At 38.4% G+C, this 13,490-nt stretch overlaps 1 protein-coding gene and 1 long non-coding RNA gene across 5 annotated transcripts in view; one reads left to right on the top strand and one right to left on the bottom strand.

The window, feature by feature from the left end:
* The window catches only part of LOC138350464 (uncharacterized), a 61,169-nt gene extending 58,464 nt beyond the window's left edge, over positions 1-2,705 (top strand). For 3 of the 4 annotated variants that reach the window (XR_011222113.1, XR_011222115.1, XR_011222114.1), the window contains one exon: positions 2,116-2,212. Coding sequence is in view for 1 of the 4 variants with exons in the window: in XM_069301383.1 (XP_069157484.1) it covers positions 2,116-2,335 (220 nt within the window). In the remaining 3 variants the exon portion in view is untranslated. Of the gene's footprint in view, positions 1-2,115 lie in introns of all 4 variants that reach the window. The other variant, XM_069301383.1, reaches the window with a different exon arrangement.
* Positions 2,104-7,818, bottom strand: LOC138350465 (uncharacterized). Its single transcript, XR_011222116.1, has 4 exons — positions 5,204-7,818; positions 3,632-3,850; positions 2,738-2,813; positions 2,104-2,181 (listed from the first exon to the last, which is right to left on the bottom strand). It is a non-coding gene; the product is annotated as an uncharacterized lncRNA (long non-coding RNA).
* Positions 7,819-13,490: the final 5,672 nt, after the last annotated feature.

The following is a 13,490-nucleotide window of genomic DNA, read 5'->3' as shown; positions in this document are numbered from 1 at the left end:
TAAATAGCATAAGACTTGGGGGTAGGAGAGGGTTGCAGTGTTTGTCATGGCTCTCAGTTGTTCCTGGTATTAGGCAATTTAGTTCTGGAATCATTTTTGTTGGCCAATGTTAAACTTTTTCGAAAGTAGATGTTTTTCTGAAAGGGAAGGAGGGGGGGGGGGGAACGTCTATGCTTGGATACAGTTATCTAAGTGAATACTTAGGCAGAACGGCAGAACTTTATGCTATTCTCTATGCTCTTTGTCTCTTGCTTTCTCATTCCTCCTTTGTGGTTGTAGTTGATTCTCGTAGTGCCCTCATGGGTCTAGGGTCCTTTAATCCTGTCCATCCGGTGGTCATTGAGATTCAACATTGGCTGTTTCTTATTTCTAGTAAATTTAAATCAGTAGAGTTTTGCTGGGTTCCCAGCCATATTGGTGTTTCAATGAGCGTGCGGATGCTGCCGCTAAGGAAGCTATCCGTTCTTGTCCCATCTCCCGTAAAGGTATTCCTTATTCCGACTTTTATCCTGTTATTCATTCTTCCCCGTTGGCAGGGTTGTTGGTCTTCTTTGGTTGGTAACAAGCTGCGTACTCTCAAACTTAGTGTGTCCCCGTGGCCTTCCTCCTACCACCGTAACCGGCGGTGGGACACTGCTTTGGCACGGCTGTGGGCTGGTCATACCCGCTTAACCCACGGTCACTTAATGGAGCGCCGCCCTGCTCCTTATTGTCCGAATTGCGTTGTCCCTCTTACAGTTGTGCATATCCTTGTTGAATGTCCTGACTTCCAGGACGAGCGTGTGTCTTGCTTTCCGACCGTCCCTCGCAGTCACTTGTCCCTCGATAGAATTCTAGGTGAATCGGATAATTTTGATATCGTTCGCCTTATGCGTTTTTGTTCTCGTATTGGCATTCTTGGTGATATTTAGCGCCCTGATTATTTCACACTTTGATGGTGCTACATGGCCTTCCCGGTTTGGTGCCTTTTTTTGGTAATTACCTTACCTTCATTGTTGTTTCATTTTAATGTGGTAGTTGTGATATAGATTGTTCTGGCTCGCATGCAAGGTCTTGGATTTGTTTCTGTTTTATATTAAGAAATTGCCTGTCTTGTTACTATTTGTAGAGTTAGAGATCTGCATTAAGGCCTCAATATTATATTCTTTATTTTTTTTATAACATGTTATCAGCAATTTTTGTGGTTGGTAATATTTAGATTAATGTCAGTGATGTATATGACAAGGGTTAAGACCCCTTGTGGTATGACAGCATTTTTCCCAGTCATTTCTTTAACAAATGAAAGGGTCCTCATAACCATTCTTTTGTCCTTTCTACCATGTACCTGTTTGTTGCTTCTTGGTCTTTCATTTGGTACTTTGGCTATTAAAACAATGGCCTTTGGTAATGTTGCAATTACCATTTCTAAAAAAAATGAGCAGGTTCATTAGGCAGGGTTTGTTTTTAGCAAACAGTTTTACAAAAAAAAATTCTATTCCTTCAGGACCTTGCAGATGTTAGGTCAAACTAATTGACAGTAATCTGTTTTGCACTTTCAAACAATGATGGTTTTAATCTAGGTAAAATATTTCAGAATATCTGAAGAGTTTGGCAGACAAATCATTTAAGAGCTTTGATTAAATTTAAGTTACCAAAGACTTTAGAAAAGTGACACTGAAGCATCTATACAACATGGTTTTCACAATGTTTTGTAAATTTAACAATCTTTAGATAATTTAATCATAATTTGTACAAAGCTTAGGTGTTGCATAGCTTTAAATTTACTTTCAAATATGAAAACTAAAATATTGACTAAAATTTCTTCCACTTTAATATTTCAGACTAATTTGCAATATTTGTTAGTTTATGTAAATTGAATAGGTAGTCCACTTTTACATCTTTTCAATGCATTTTGCATGCACCTATGTAACAAGTTACAAATAGGTGTAAATTTTACCAAGTATTTATTTTCAAATTAAAAATATTTCAGATGTTTAAACATTGCATCAATAGTAGTAAACAATTTCCAGCATAATTTCAGGATAAGGTATATAAAGTAGTTTCATTAAAATTGTTTTATTTAATAAGTTTTACATATAGTATTTATAATACATCTAATATTTATTACTGTTTCAGGTTGAGACAGATGCTCCTAGATGAACAGAAGATCCAAAAGGCAAAGACAACTCCAGAGACAATCACCTGTAAAAGAAAAATAAACATTAAACAGGGACACTACTTTTATTATCACCAATGCCTAATAATAAGCCCAAAAAATCCTAACAGCCTATCTTTTAAGATAGGCTCAGCAAGGCCTATCCCTTACTTAAATTGTAGTGCGGAGCTTGTTCCCTGAATGGGTGCATTACATCCACCACTTTAGTGCCATCAACACATTGTACATATGCTTTACTGAAAGCACTGTACAATGCATGCCAGGCACTAAAGTTTTAGATGCATCCACCCATTCAGCAAACAAGCCCTGTGAGAATTAACAATGTAACCATTGTTAAGGGTCCCTAAACCTATGCAAATCTAGTCCATCTATTAGATGGGTAGTAGAGCAAAGCTCTGAAAAAGCCAAGCCAGGGAAATCTGCAGGACTGCCTGGTCCCCTTTTATGAAATGGGGTAGGATCAGTACAAACTGCATCATTCCCTGTGGGTTGTAACAGTAGGACATGGATACACACCTATAAATGGACTAGATAAGAGAATTAAGATTAGGTCATTGATATAGCTAAAACAAATTCACTCACCCACTTTTGTAGATTTCCTTTTGCAGAGTAAAGGAGCCTCACTCCAAGCCAGTCCATGCATCATAATCACTTTCACCTGAAAAATATTTCAAAAAATTAATTTCAGATTTAAAGCCAATCTTTCTTTACTTTTCAAATTAGCATTCAGTACTTTACAAATTCAGATGGAAAAAATTTCTTTAAGGAATTTACCTTTCCTACATATTCTAGTAGCAGTAGTAAAGATCTAATTTAGCAATAAATATATATGGCATCAATTTGCCAAGTTTCAGTAAATGTCATTATAACTATCCACAACTGCACTTCAATGGCAATTTACATTTATCTTTAGCCAATGCTATATTGTTTAAGTTATTACTATTTTTTTACTGGACTTTCCACATTCTGGAAAACTATAGAAATTTAAAACCAAGCTAAAGTAAACATTGAATATTTTTTTTACTCGAGGGAAAAATACCATCACTTAGAACAAAACTTTTCCTGCCATTAACTTTATTTGACTTGATTACCCTTAACAGTGTTATACATTTATAGATTAAGCTTATTTAACAAACATTTAATGTTAACTAAAGATTTATATTTCATTAAAATTTTATTAATAAAACACCCTCAACTATGCTGTTTAAGATCTAATGCCCCACATTACAATTTTCACAATTTCAACATACCATTCTATTCAATACATTCCTGAAAGGACTAAACTTGCAGATATGGTACCCACTAGCCTAAGCCTAGACTTCCATACCCTAATATTTAATAGGTTTTTAGCAATTAACTTCTACCCTCTAATTCCCTCAATAGAACTATAAGCCACACTCCCCCCCCCCCCTTCCTCCCAACTGTTCAGTGTCAAAAGGGGGGGGGGGGGGGTTGTCCATTTACTGTACCACTTACATTTTAGTGTGGGCTTCATCCACTATTCTGATGTTAGCTGGAACATTTGTGCCAGCTGCTGGTTTGAAAGAGGCATACCATGTGCCAATTCAGGAAGCTTTCCACGTTCCTCACTGCATGTCAGCTCAGGACCTCACTACCATGTTGAGAGGCAATTGAAGACTAACCAATCAACATCCCAGGCTGGAGAGCAGTGCCAGCTCTGGGAGAATTTACCACCTGCAAAAAATTTAATACTCTTAACAATCTACACCATCTATCTCATCTTTACCTAGCCCCCAAACCTTACATTTGTCAGCATTAAACTGCATCTGGTAGTTTTAACCATTTCAAAACTATATAGGGCATCGGTATTTTTTATTTGCCAATTCTGCAACTATTGCACTCTAAACCATAATCTTGCAAATAACAGAGGTCCAAAGAGAGCTTTTAGGCACTACTTACAACACTTCTCCAAACTTAACCCCATTTATACTAATTTCCTTTGGTATAGCCATGACCTAATCAACTTCAGTCAGCATTCCCAATGATCCGAGCCCCTATCAATTTTGCGCCACTATCAAAATCTGCTGAAGTCAAGGTACACAATATCACAAACCTTATCACTATTTCCTCAACTATGCAACCTAATCCATGAACATTTTTTTTTTTTGAGATATATACAAGAGTTGTTACATTCTTGTACAGCCACTAGTACGCGTAGCGTTTCGGGCAATTCCTTAATCCTATGGTCCCTGGAATACGATCCCCTGCCGCGAAGAATCGTTTTTTCATCCAAGTACACATTTTACTGTTGCGTTAAACAGAGGCTACAGTTAAGGAATTGCGCCCAGTAAATCCTCCCCGGCCAGGATACGAACCCATGACATAGCGCTCGCGGAACGCCAGGCGAGTGTCTTACCACTACACCACGGAGACTAATTTAGTAATAAAACTATGCGATTCATGTATCTAGTCATGTTTCTCAAAAAAGAGTAGAGAAATGGCACTTGCAATGTTAGATTCTAGTAACTTTCCTCACAATAGACCAAGCTAATTGGTCACTAACTTAAGCGTTAAAGTTAACTCAAACTTTTCCTTTAAAACTTGCTATATTAGGAACTTTCCACGACCGGCCTTTACCCGACATAATTAAATAGGGTAAAAACGGTATATTAAATGCAGTAAAACTACGGTAAATTCAATATGATAAACTTGCATTCTTTAAGCATGGGCTGCATAGTAAGTGAACTAAATTAAATGTTAAGCACCCTGGCAAACCACTTCGTTCTATTCAATTTCTGTATTTAATCACTTTGTCCGGCTAGAATTTTTAGATTAGATTAAAGGAACACCCTCCCTGGTAACGGCTGAACTAGTTAACAAAATACAAATATTTAGGTAAAATACTTTCATAAAACCCGTCTACTAACCCCCCACCAGTAGACTTTTTCAGCTAAAGGCATAATGTAATGTTCCACTTTAGTAAATAAAGACTTAAAAAAACACTACCCCATCTGTGTAGTTACCGGTTACCTGACATTCTACGCTTAAAATAACCCATCTATTCCATAATTGTTCGATATAACTTACCTCTCACCCGCTGGTCGAGTACACAGCAGTATATATCCTCCTCCATCACTCACTGCGTGGATACTATTTCACTCTGGCCGCAAATTGCCTCAAATCACCTACGTTGTCCATAAACATATATAGAAGAGCAACTGACCGTAACCCGTATAGCGATCAATACATAACGTGGGAACATTAGTAGTACTGCTGTCAAAACATAGATGGCGCCAGGACAAACGGTAATTCCTATGGACTCGCCTAGTTATGCGTAGGGAATTGAGCTTCAGCTGTTTGGTCCCGCCCCTCAGCTGTATTCACCTAGTTGTACTCACCTAATTTGTGCTTGCAGGGGTTGAGCTTTGGTTCTTTGGTCCCGACTCTCAACCGTCAATCAACAGGTGTACAGGTTCCTGAGCCGATTGGGCTCTATCACATCTACATTTGAAATTGTGTATGGAGTCAGCCTCCACCACATCACTGCTTAATACATTCCATTTGTTAACTACTCTGACACTGAAAAAATTTTTTCTAATATCTCTGTGGCTCATTTGGGTACTAAGTTCCCCTTGTTCGTGTTCCACCCGTGTTAAAGAGCTGTCTTTGTAACTATCAAAATGCATATATCTTTGCTTTCACTTCAGTTATATTTATGACAAGGGATTTAAAATTTGCCTATATTTCTGCTTCTCTGATGACATTAAAAACTTTCGTTTATTACAGTATCTACATAAAATTAACATTTATCTTCATTAGGTTGTAGTTCTCATCAATAGGGAGAGCGTCGGTAAAAAAAAATTGTTTAAATATAAATATCTTTCCTCTCTCAATAATATGCCCGAAACGCTATGCGTACTAGTGGCTTTAGGTATTGTATGTACTAGCTTGTTTATTCAGGTATTCAGGTAAGGTACATACATACATACAAGTGATGTTACATTAATGGATTGATATATAGATAGAGCTAGTACATACAATGCCTAAATCCACTATTACGCAATGCGTTTCGGGCAAGAAAAACATTAATATCTAGAACTTAATACTAATTGAGCATAAAGAATAAAAAGTATTGAGAACAAATACAAATAAAGATAAAAAAAAGGGGAACATGACTGAAAAAGCAGCACAAATACAATAGGTTGACAAACAGTGTTGATTGAACAAAAAAAATCTCTATCTATAAATCCAATATTATGTTTGTAAATCGACTATTTATGTACTTTCCTGAATAAAATGAACTTTACTTTACTAATATCTAATCTCTGTGACTAAAACGTAAGAACGACTTTATCTATGCCTTTTTGATAACATATACAATTATAAGCTTTATTAGTGAATCTCTATTAATTAAACAATATATCAGAGAGTGTGTAAGGTTCGGTGTTCCATGTGCGAAGAGACATGGGAGATTTTACATCAGTACAGTAAATGTTTTAAGTAGCGAACGCATACTAACGAATAACGATTAGTATAGACCAACACTATTGTTCTATGAAGTCGATTTAACTTCCAGACATGTATTTTTCAATAAGTCTTAAATATTTTCTGGCTAGTTATGTTAGATATTATTAGAAATACGTATTCTACTTGTTAATATAATTAACTAAATTTGCGATCATTTAAGGAGAGAAGCAGGCAAAACTTGCATATTATGTGAATAGATTCAATGAAGCAAAAGGCAACATGAAAAGCACTTGGAAAACTATCTCTAGTATCCTAGGAACTAAGCAACACTCACATAACCAAATAAAACTCTACAAGGATGGGGATATACCGTCAACTGATTTAGAAATGGCAAATGAATTTAATAGTTTCTTTTCATCGGTTGGTGCTAAGCTTGCCAGTAAAATCCCACAGACTCAGACACATATTAACACATATCTCTCAGGCAGCTATCCAAACTCTCTTCTCCTTTCACCAATCAGCCCGGCAGATGTTGTGTCCATCATACACTCTTTAAAAACCAATGCAGGGAACACCAGTGAAATTCCGTCCATTGTGTACAAGAGAGCCTCCCATGCCCTTGCCCCACCCATAGCACTACTGTTCAACAAATCTATAGTGTCACACCTTCTCTGATATCCTCAAAAAAGCAAGAGTAACGCCAGTCCATAAAGGAGGCAATCCGGCGGACATAAACAATTATAGACCAATATCAAATCTACCCATTCTATCAAAAATATTTGAAAAAATTATTTACAAACAGCTCTATTCCTACCTCGTAAAATTCGACATACTCAGCCCCTGCCAGTTTGGCTTCCGGTCCCAAAAGAGCACCAACGATGCAATCATTAGTCTCCTTGACGTTATCTACTCAGCCCTTGACAAAAATGAGTTCCCGATTGGACTCTTCATTGACCTAAGAAGAGCCTTTGATACTGTTAATCACAACTACCTTTTACTTAAACTCCAGCATTATGGAATCCGAGGCCTTGCCCTTTACTACATCCGATCCTATCTTAGTGACAGACACCAATATGTAACCATCAATGATACAACTTCTTCCACTCTACCAATTACCGTTGGAGTGCCACAGGGCAGCATCTTAGGACCTCTTCTATTTCTTATATATATAAACGATCTGCCTAATGTCTCTAATATTCTCAAACCTATATTGTTTGCTGACGATACTACCCTTATCTATTCAAACCTCAACCCACATACACTAAATAATGTTGTGAATAATGAATTAAAAAAGTCCACTTATGGATGTCAACGAACAAACTAACATTAAACATCGAAAAGACTTACTACATCTTATTTGGAAGCAAATCATCAAATGCAATTCAGCTACAGATAGACAACATTAACATCAGTAATAAAAATGATGGCAAGTTTCTTGGCCTATTCCTAGACAAGAGACTCAACTTCAGCACCCACATTCAACACATAACTAAGAAAGTCTCTAAGACAGTTGGTATACTCTCCAAAATCAGATATTATGTTCCTAACTCTGCTCTCCTCTCACTATATTATGCACTAATCTACCCCTATCTTAATTATGGTATCTGTGCATGGGGGTCTACCACTGCAAACCACCTTAAGCCCATCATCACACAGCAAAAATCTGCTATCAGAATAATAACTAACTCTGCTTTCAGACAACACTCAGCTCCCTTGTTTAAATCCCTAAACTTGCTAAATATTAACTCCCTCCACACATTCTCTTGTGTCAACTACATTTATAAAACCCTGTTCTTAAATGCAAACCATGCTCTGAAACTCTCCCTGGACAGATGAAATAGGATCCATTATCACCATACCAGAAATAAATATCTCTTTGATATCCCCAGGGTCAAACTTAATCTGTGTAAACACTCTATGCAAATTAAGGGACCTAGTCTATGGAACTCACTCCCTAGTGAATTGAAAAACTGTAAAACTTTTGCCTTATTTAAAAGCAAAGCCAAAAAGTACCTAACTTCATCTTCTTAGTTTCCTACACTGAGCTTTAAAGTTGCTCTGTACCTAGTGTTACCCAATCTCCAAATTTTTATGTAATATCAAACAACCTTATCATTGTGTTCATTGCTGTCTTCTTTTATGTGCTAGCCATATGCTGTATTGTGACTACCAATTTTTGTCAACTACCATTCAAGCTGTCATTGCAATCAATCTTATATTGTTTCTGCTGTATTGTGCCTACCAATTTTTGTCAACTACCATTCAAGCTGTCATTGTAATCAATCTTAGCTACCTATGTGCTTTAATATACTGTATCTACAATTTTCTCTCATCTTCTTTTTTTCATTTCATGTAACTGTTATCATTTTTTTGTCTATAAATTTTGCAAGTATTTACCTCCTTAAAATTTTCTTAGATTAAGGACCTGCCCGAAACGCTGCGCGTGCTAGTGGCTTTACAAGACTGTAATTACCATATTTGTATCCTCACATTCCTTATGTACATTCTTGTATATGCATAAATAAATAAATAAATAAAGTGCGACGACTGGATCACTGTGTACAGAAGGTTGATATGCCAACAAACACTTTCCAGACAACAATTGCAGACTCCGTGGTGTAGTGGTAAGACACTCGCCTGGCGTTCCGCGAGCGCTATGTCATGGGTTCGTATCCTGGCCGGGGAGGATTTACTGGGCTCAATTCCTTAACTGTAGCCTCTGTTTAACGCAACAGTAAAATGTGTACTTGGATGAAAAAACGATTCTTCGCGGCAGGGGATCGTATTCCAGGGACCATAGGATTAAGGACTTGCCCGAAACGCTACGCGTACTAGTGGCTGTACAAGAATGTAACAACTCTTGTATATATCTCAAAAAAAAATATATATATATATATATCTTGGATAAGTCGCTCCACAACATTGACACCTGGACCGTTGACTTCCTATGAGGCCACATATTTACTTATTTCATAATGGAAGTATATTATTTTATAGTAAATATATGTTTTCTCGTGTTCTGCATTAAGCACCAACATTATAGTGAATAAATATACCATATTTCTTCATTATTTAAGTAATGCTAGGAGGCTTTGAGTAGCTTTGGATCATTAGGTGAACAGAATCTCCAATAGATGGGGCGAGAGTCGCGCTATCTCTCGCCCGAGCGAGAGTCGAAACTTGTTTTAGAATTGATATATCTTTGTCCTCCAACAAGATATATTTCCTTTGGTGCACTCACAATAACGAGCATATCTCTGTCTTTCTGAAGGCATATAATATTTTAGGCTTTATAAGAGTATCTTTGTTAATTACACACTATATTGGCAAGTGCGTAGGCTTCTGCATTCCATGACCGACAAGCTACTGAATGCCACTATAAAAACGTATGTATCTTCACTTGAGCTTTATATATGTCTATGTTAAAGTATTTAAAATGAAGCTTATATTTCTATCTTTCTTGAGACATATAAAACATATGTGTTTATTAACGAATTTACGTGAAATAAGCATTGTTCTGAGAGAGAGTTGCTCTGTCGATCAGTCTGTGCGGGGTCGGAGCTCGGCGATTATTAAAACACATGTATCTTCATTAGAACTTTATATATATCTATGGTAAAGTATTTAAAATGAAGCTTATATTTCTATCTTTCTCAACACATATAAAAACATTTGCGTTTATTAACGAATTTACGTGAAATAAGCATTGTTCTGAGAGTTACTCCGTTGCTCGATCTGTGCGGGATCGGAGCTCGCCGATTAGAAAAATACACGTATCTTCGCTTTAAATACAAATATGCCCATGGTAAGGCATTTAAAATGAAGATTATGTTTCTATCTTTCTTGAGACGTATAAAAATCTTACATTTATTAACGATTCTGCGTGAAATAAGCATTGTTCTGAGATGAATATTGCGGATTTCCGGCTCTACGACCGATGAAAAATGCAACTTATATACAACTACAAATATCTTTAGTTTTACTTTAAATTTTGTCCTGAAAGAGTTTTCATATATAGATCTAGTTTCTGCCGTTCTTCTGACATAAAAAGACCTTTGGTTTAATAAGTTATTAAGATGTTTTCAACAATATTACTAGGGCGTTCACCGATTCTAACATGGGCGACCCTTTTGGAAACGCAACACATGGGTTGACCTGATTGATATATGGGTCAGATTCCATTAAGGTTCGGAACATATATATGGGGTACACTACTGCAAACAGGATTGATATGGCGTCCCCCAAACAAGTCACGCGATGTTTACCATCCAAAATAATGGGTATTGGGTCCACTTCCACCTGTTGGATTGGTATGGGGTTCCACTACTGCCCACTGGATGAACATGGAATCCACTACTGCCAAGAGGATGAATATATGCTTCACTACCACTTGGGCCCAAGGATGGATATGGGGTCCAGTACTGCCTACACGACAAGTATGGAGTCCACTACCGCCCGCAGGATAGGTATGGGGTCCACTACCATCCACAGGATAGGGTAAGAGAATCCTATCCATTCCCCATTCCCATTCCTATCCACAACCACTGTTGGATAGGAATGGGGCCTGCAATAACCGCCCATAGGATGGGTATGGGGTCCACTGCTGCACAGATGTAGACGGTAGTGGACCCCATAACGTCCTACGGGTGGTAGTGGCCCCCCTACACATTGACTAGTTGTGGACCCTATATCCATCTTAAGGATACACTGGCAGTATTGAAGGCAACCTGGTTGATACCTGGTTGATGGGGTTCTGTGAGTTGTTCTACTCCCCAAGCCCGGCCCGGGGCCAGACTTGACTTGTGAGGGTTTGGTCCACCAGACTGTTGCTTGTAGCGGCCTGCAGGCCCACATACCCACCACAGCCCGGCACTTCTTGAAGGAAACAATCTAGTTTCCTCTTGAAGATGTCCACGGTTGTTCCTTTTTTTTTTTTTTTTTTTAAGATATATACAAGAGTTGTTACATTCTTGTACAGCCACTAGTACGCGTAGCGTTTCGGGCAAGTCCTTAATCCTATGGTCCCTGGAATACGATCCCCTGCCGCGAAGAATCGTTTTTTCATCCAAGTACACATTTTACTGTTGCGTTAAACAGAGGCTACAGTTAAGGAATTGCGCCCAGTAAATCCTCCCGGCCAGGATACGAACCCATGACATAGCGCTCGCGGAACGCCAGGCGAGTGTCTTACCACTACACCACGGAGACTACAGATATTCCTGTAATATTTCTGATGCTCGCTGGTAGGACGTTGAACAACCGTGGACCTCTGATGTTCATAGTGTTCTCTGATTGTGCCCATGGCACCTCTGTTCTTCACTGGTCCTATTCTGCATTTTCTTCCATGTCCCTCCAGTATTTTCCATGTGTATATTATTTGGTATCTCTCTCGTCTCCTTTCTAGTGAGTACATTTGGAGAGCTTTGAGACAATCCCAATAATTTAGGTGCTTTATCTCGTCTATGCTTGCTGTATATGTTCTCTGTATTCCCTCAATTTCAGCAATCTCTCCTGCTCTGAAGGGGGAGGTTAGTACTGAGCAGTACTCCAGACGGGACAACACAAGTGATTTGAAGAGTCCAACCATTGTGATGGGATCTCTGGACTTGAAGGTTCTTGTAATCCATCCTATCATTTTTCTGGCTGAACAAGGCAGCAATGTTCAGTGTACAGGTTCCAAAGTAGGAAGACTGGAGAGGCAAGATCGGCGAGAGGCATCAACGTCAGAGGCTGGTGTTACGTGACAGACTTGACGTGGTGAGAGGCAATGTCATGTTATGTTATCCCGTCGTTGTAATTGTTCTATAGAACCCCAAGACGGTCTTCGCTACCTTCCTTACTGTCTTGTGGTCGCTTGAGGTAGCGGTTACGATAAGACATTCATAAGCTTAGAGCTTCATGTTTACTTTGAGATTTATAAGGCTCGTCTTGAGACTCATACTCCGGGGGCTTGAGGAGTACCTTGGGGAGAGACAGGAAGAGCGAGGAAGGTGACAAGAATCTTGTTTTGAAGACGAGAGGATCGTCGAGTACCGATCTGGCGACAGGAAGCGATCTTCGAGGATGCCATTGTGCAGAATAATATTCTGAACAATGTCATCCTGGATGTTAATAGTTATTATAAGGCATAAATGTTCATTTCAATAAGTTAAAATCGCTTTAATTTGTCATTAACGAGCAATATCTTAAGTCACTTGAAAGCAAATATTTATCCAGTGTTGTGTCAGGAACCTTGGGTTGTTTGGTTAGTCTGTTATTGCATGTATTGTAGTTGTCGAGCGGCCATTAACAGCGCTTGACTGATGGACGATTCTTAACTTCGCTGCCAATTCTATTGCAAATGTTGCTCTGTTGTACCTGTTCTGTTGCAACATTTACAATAGAATGTTGTATTTGGTTTGTGAATTATATTTTGAAATTAACAACTTCAAACATTCAAGCTGGGGATCATTATTGGTTCATTAGTGACACGTTCGTGTTTGGGGAAGTGAAGGGGTGCTTGTTGGCCATTGATAATTGACACTTCAAGAAGACTTGAAGACTTCTACCTTTGGCCTGGTAATATTTCTTGTACTTGCTAGGATACTGAACTCATTAAAATCAATTTGTAACTTATTTTACATAATCCCACTTGCCTTTAATCAAAGCAAATGGAAAAAGGGGTGTGGGGGGAAGGCCTTCAACAAGCCGCAGACTTCCTGTCCTCGTCAAGGCCAATAGTGTTAGTGGTCTCCTGTAAATCAGGTAAACACGTTTTAATTCCTATTGTCTGGGACATGAAGCCTGTATTTAGGCTGATCAGAGTCTTCCTAGAGCAAACTGCTGACCTTCCCTAGGATGCAATACAACAATTGTCTAACTCTTGGGGGGGTACCTATTTACTGCTAGGTGAACAAGAGGCATCAGG

Source organism: Procambarus clarkii, chromosome 45 (genome assembly GCF_040958095.1).
Source record: "Procambarus clarkii isolate CNS0578487 chromosome 45, FALCON_Pclarkii_2.0, whole genome shotgun sequence".
Lineage (NCBI taxonomy): Eukaryota > Metazoa > Arthropoda > Malacostraca > Decapoda > Cambaridae > Procambarus > Procambarus clarkii.
Note: the sequence above shows the minus strand (reverse complement) of the source record. Positions and strands in the feature narration are given on the sequence as shown.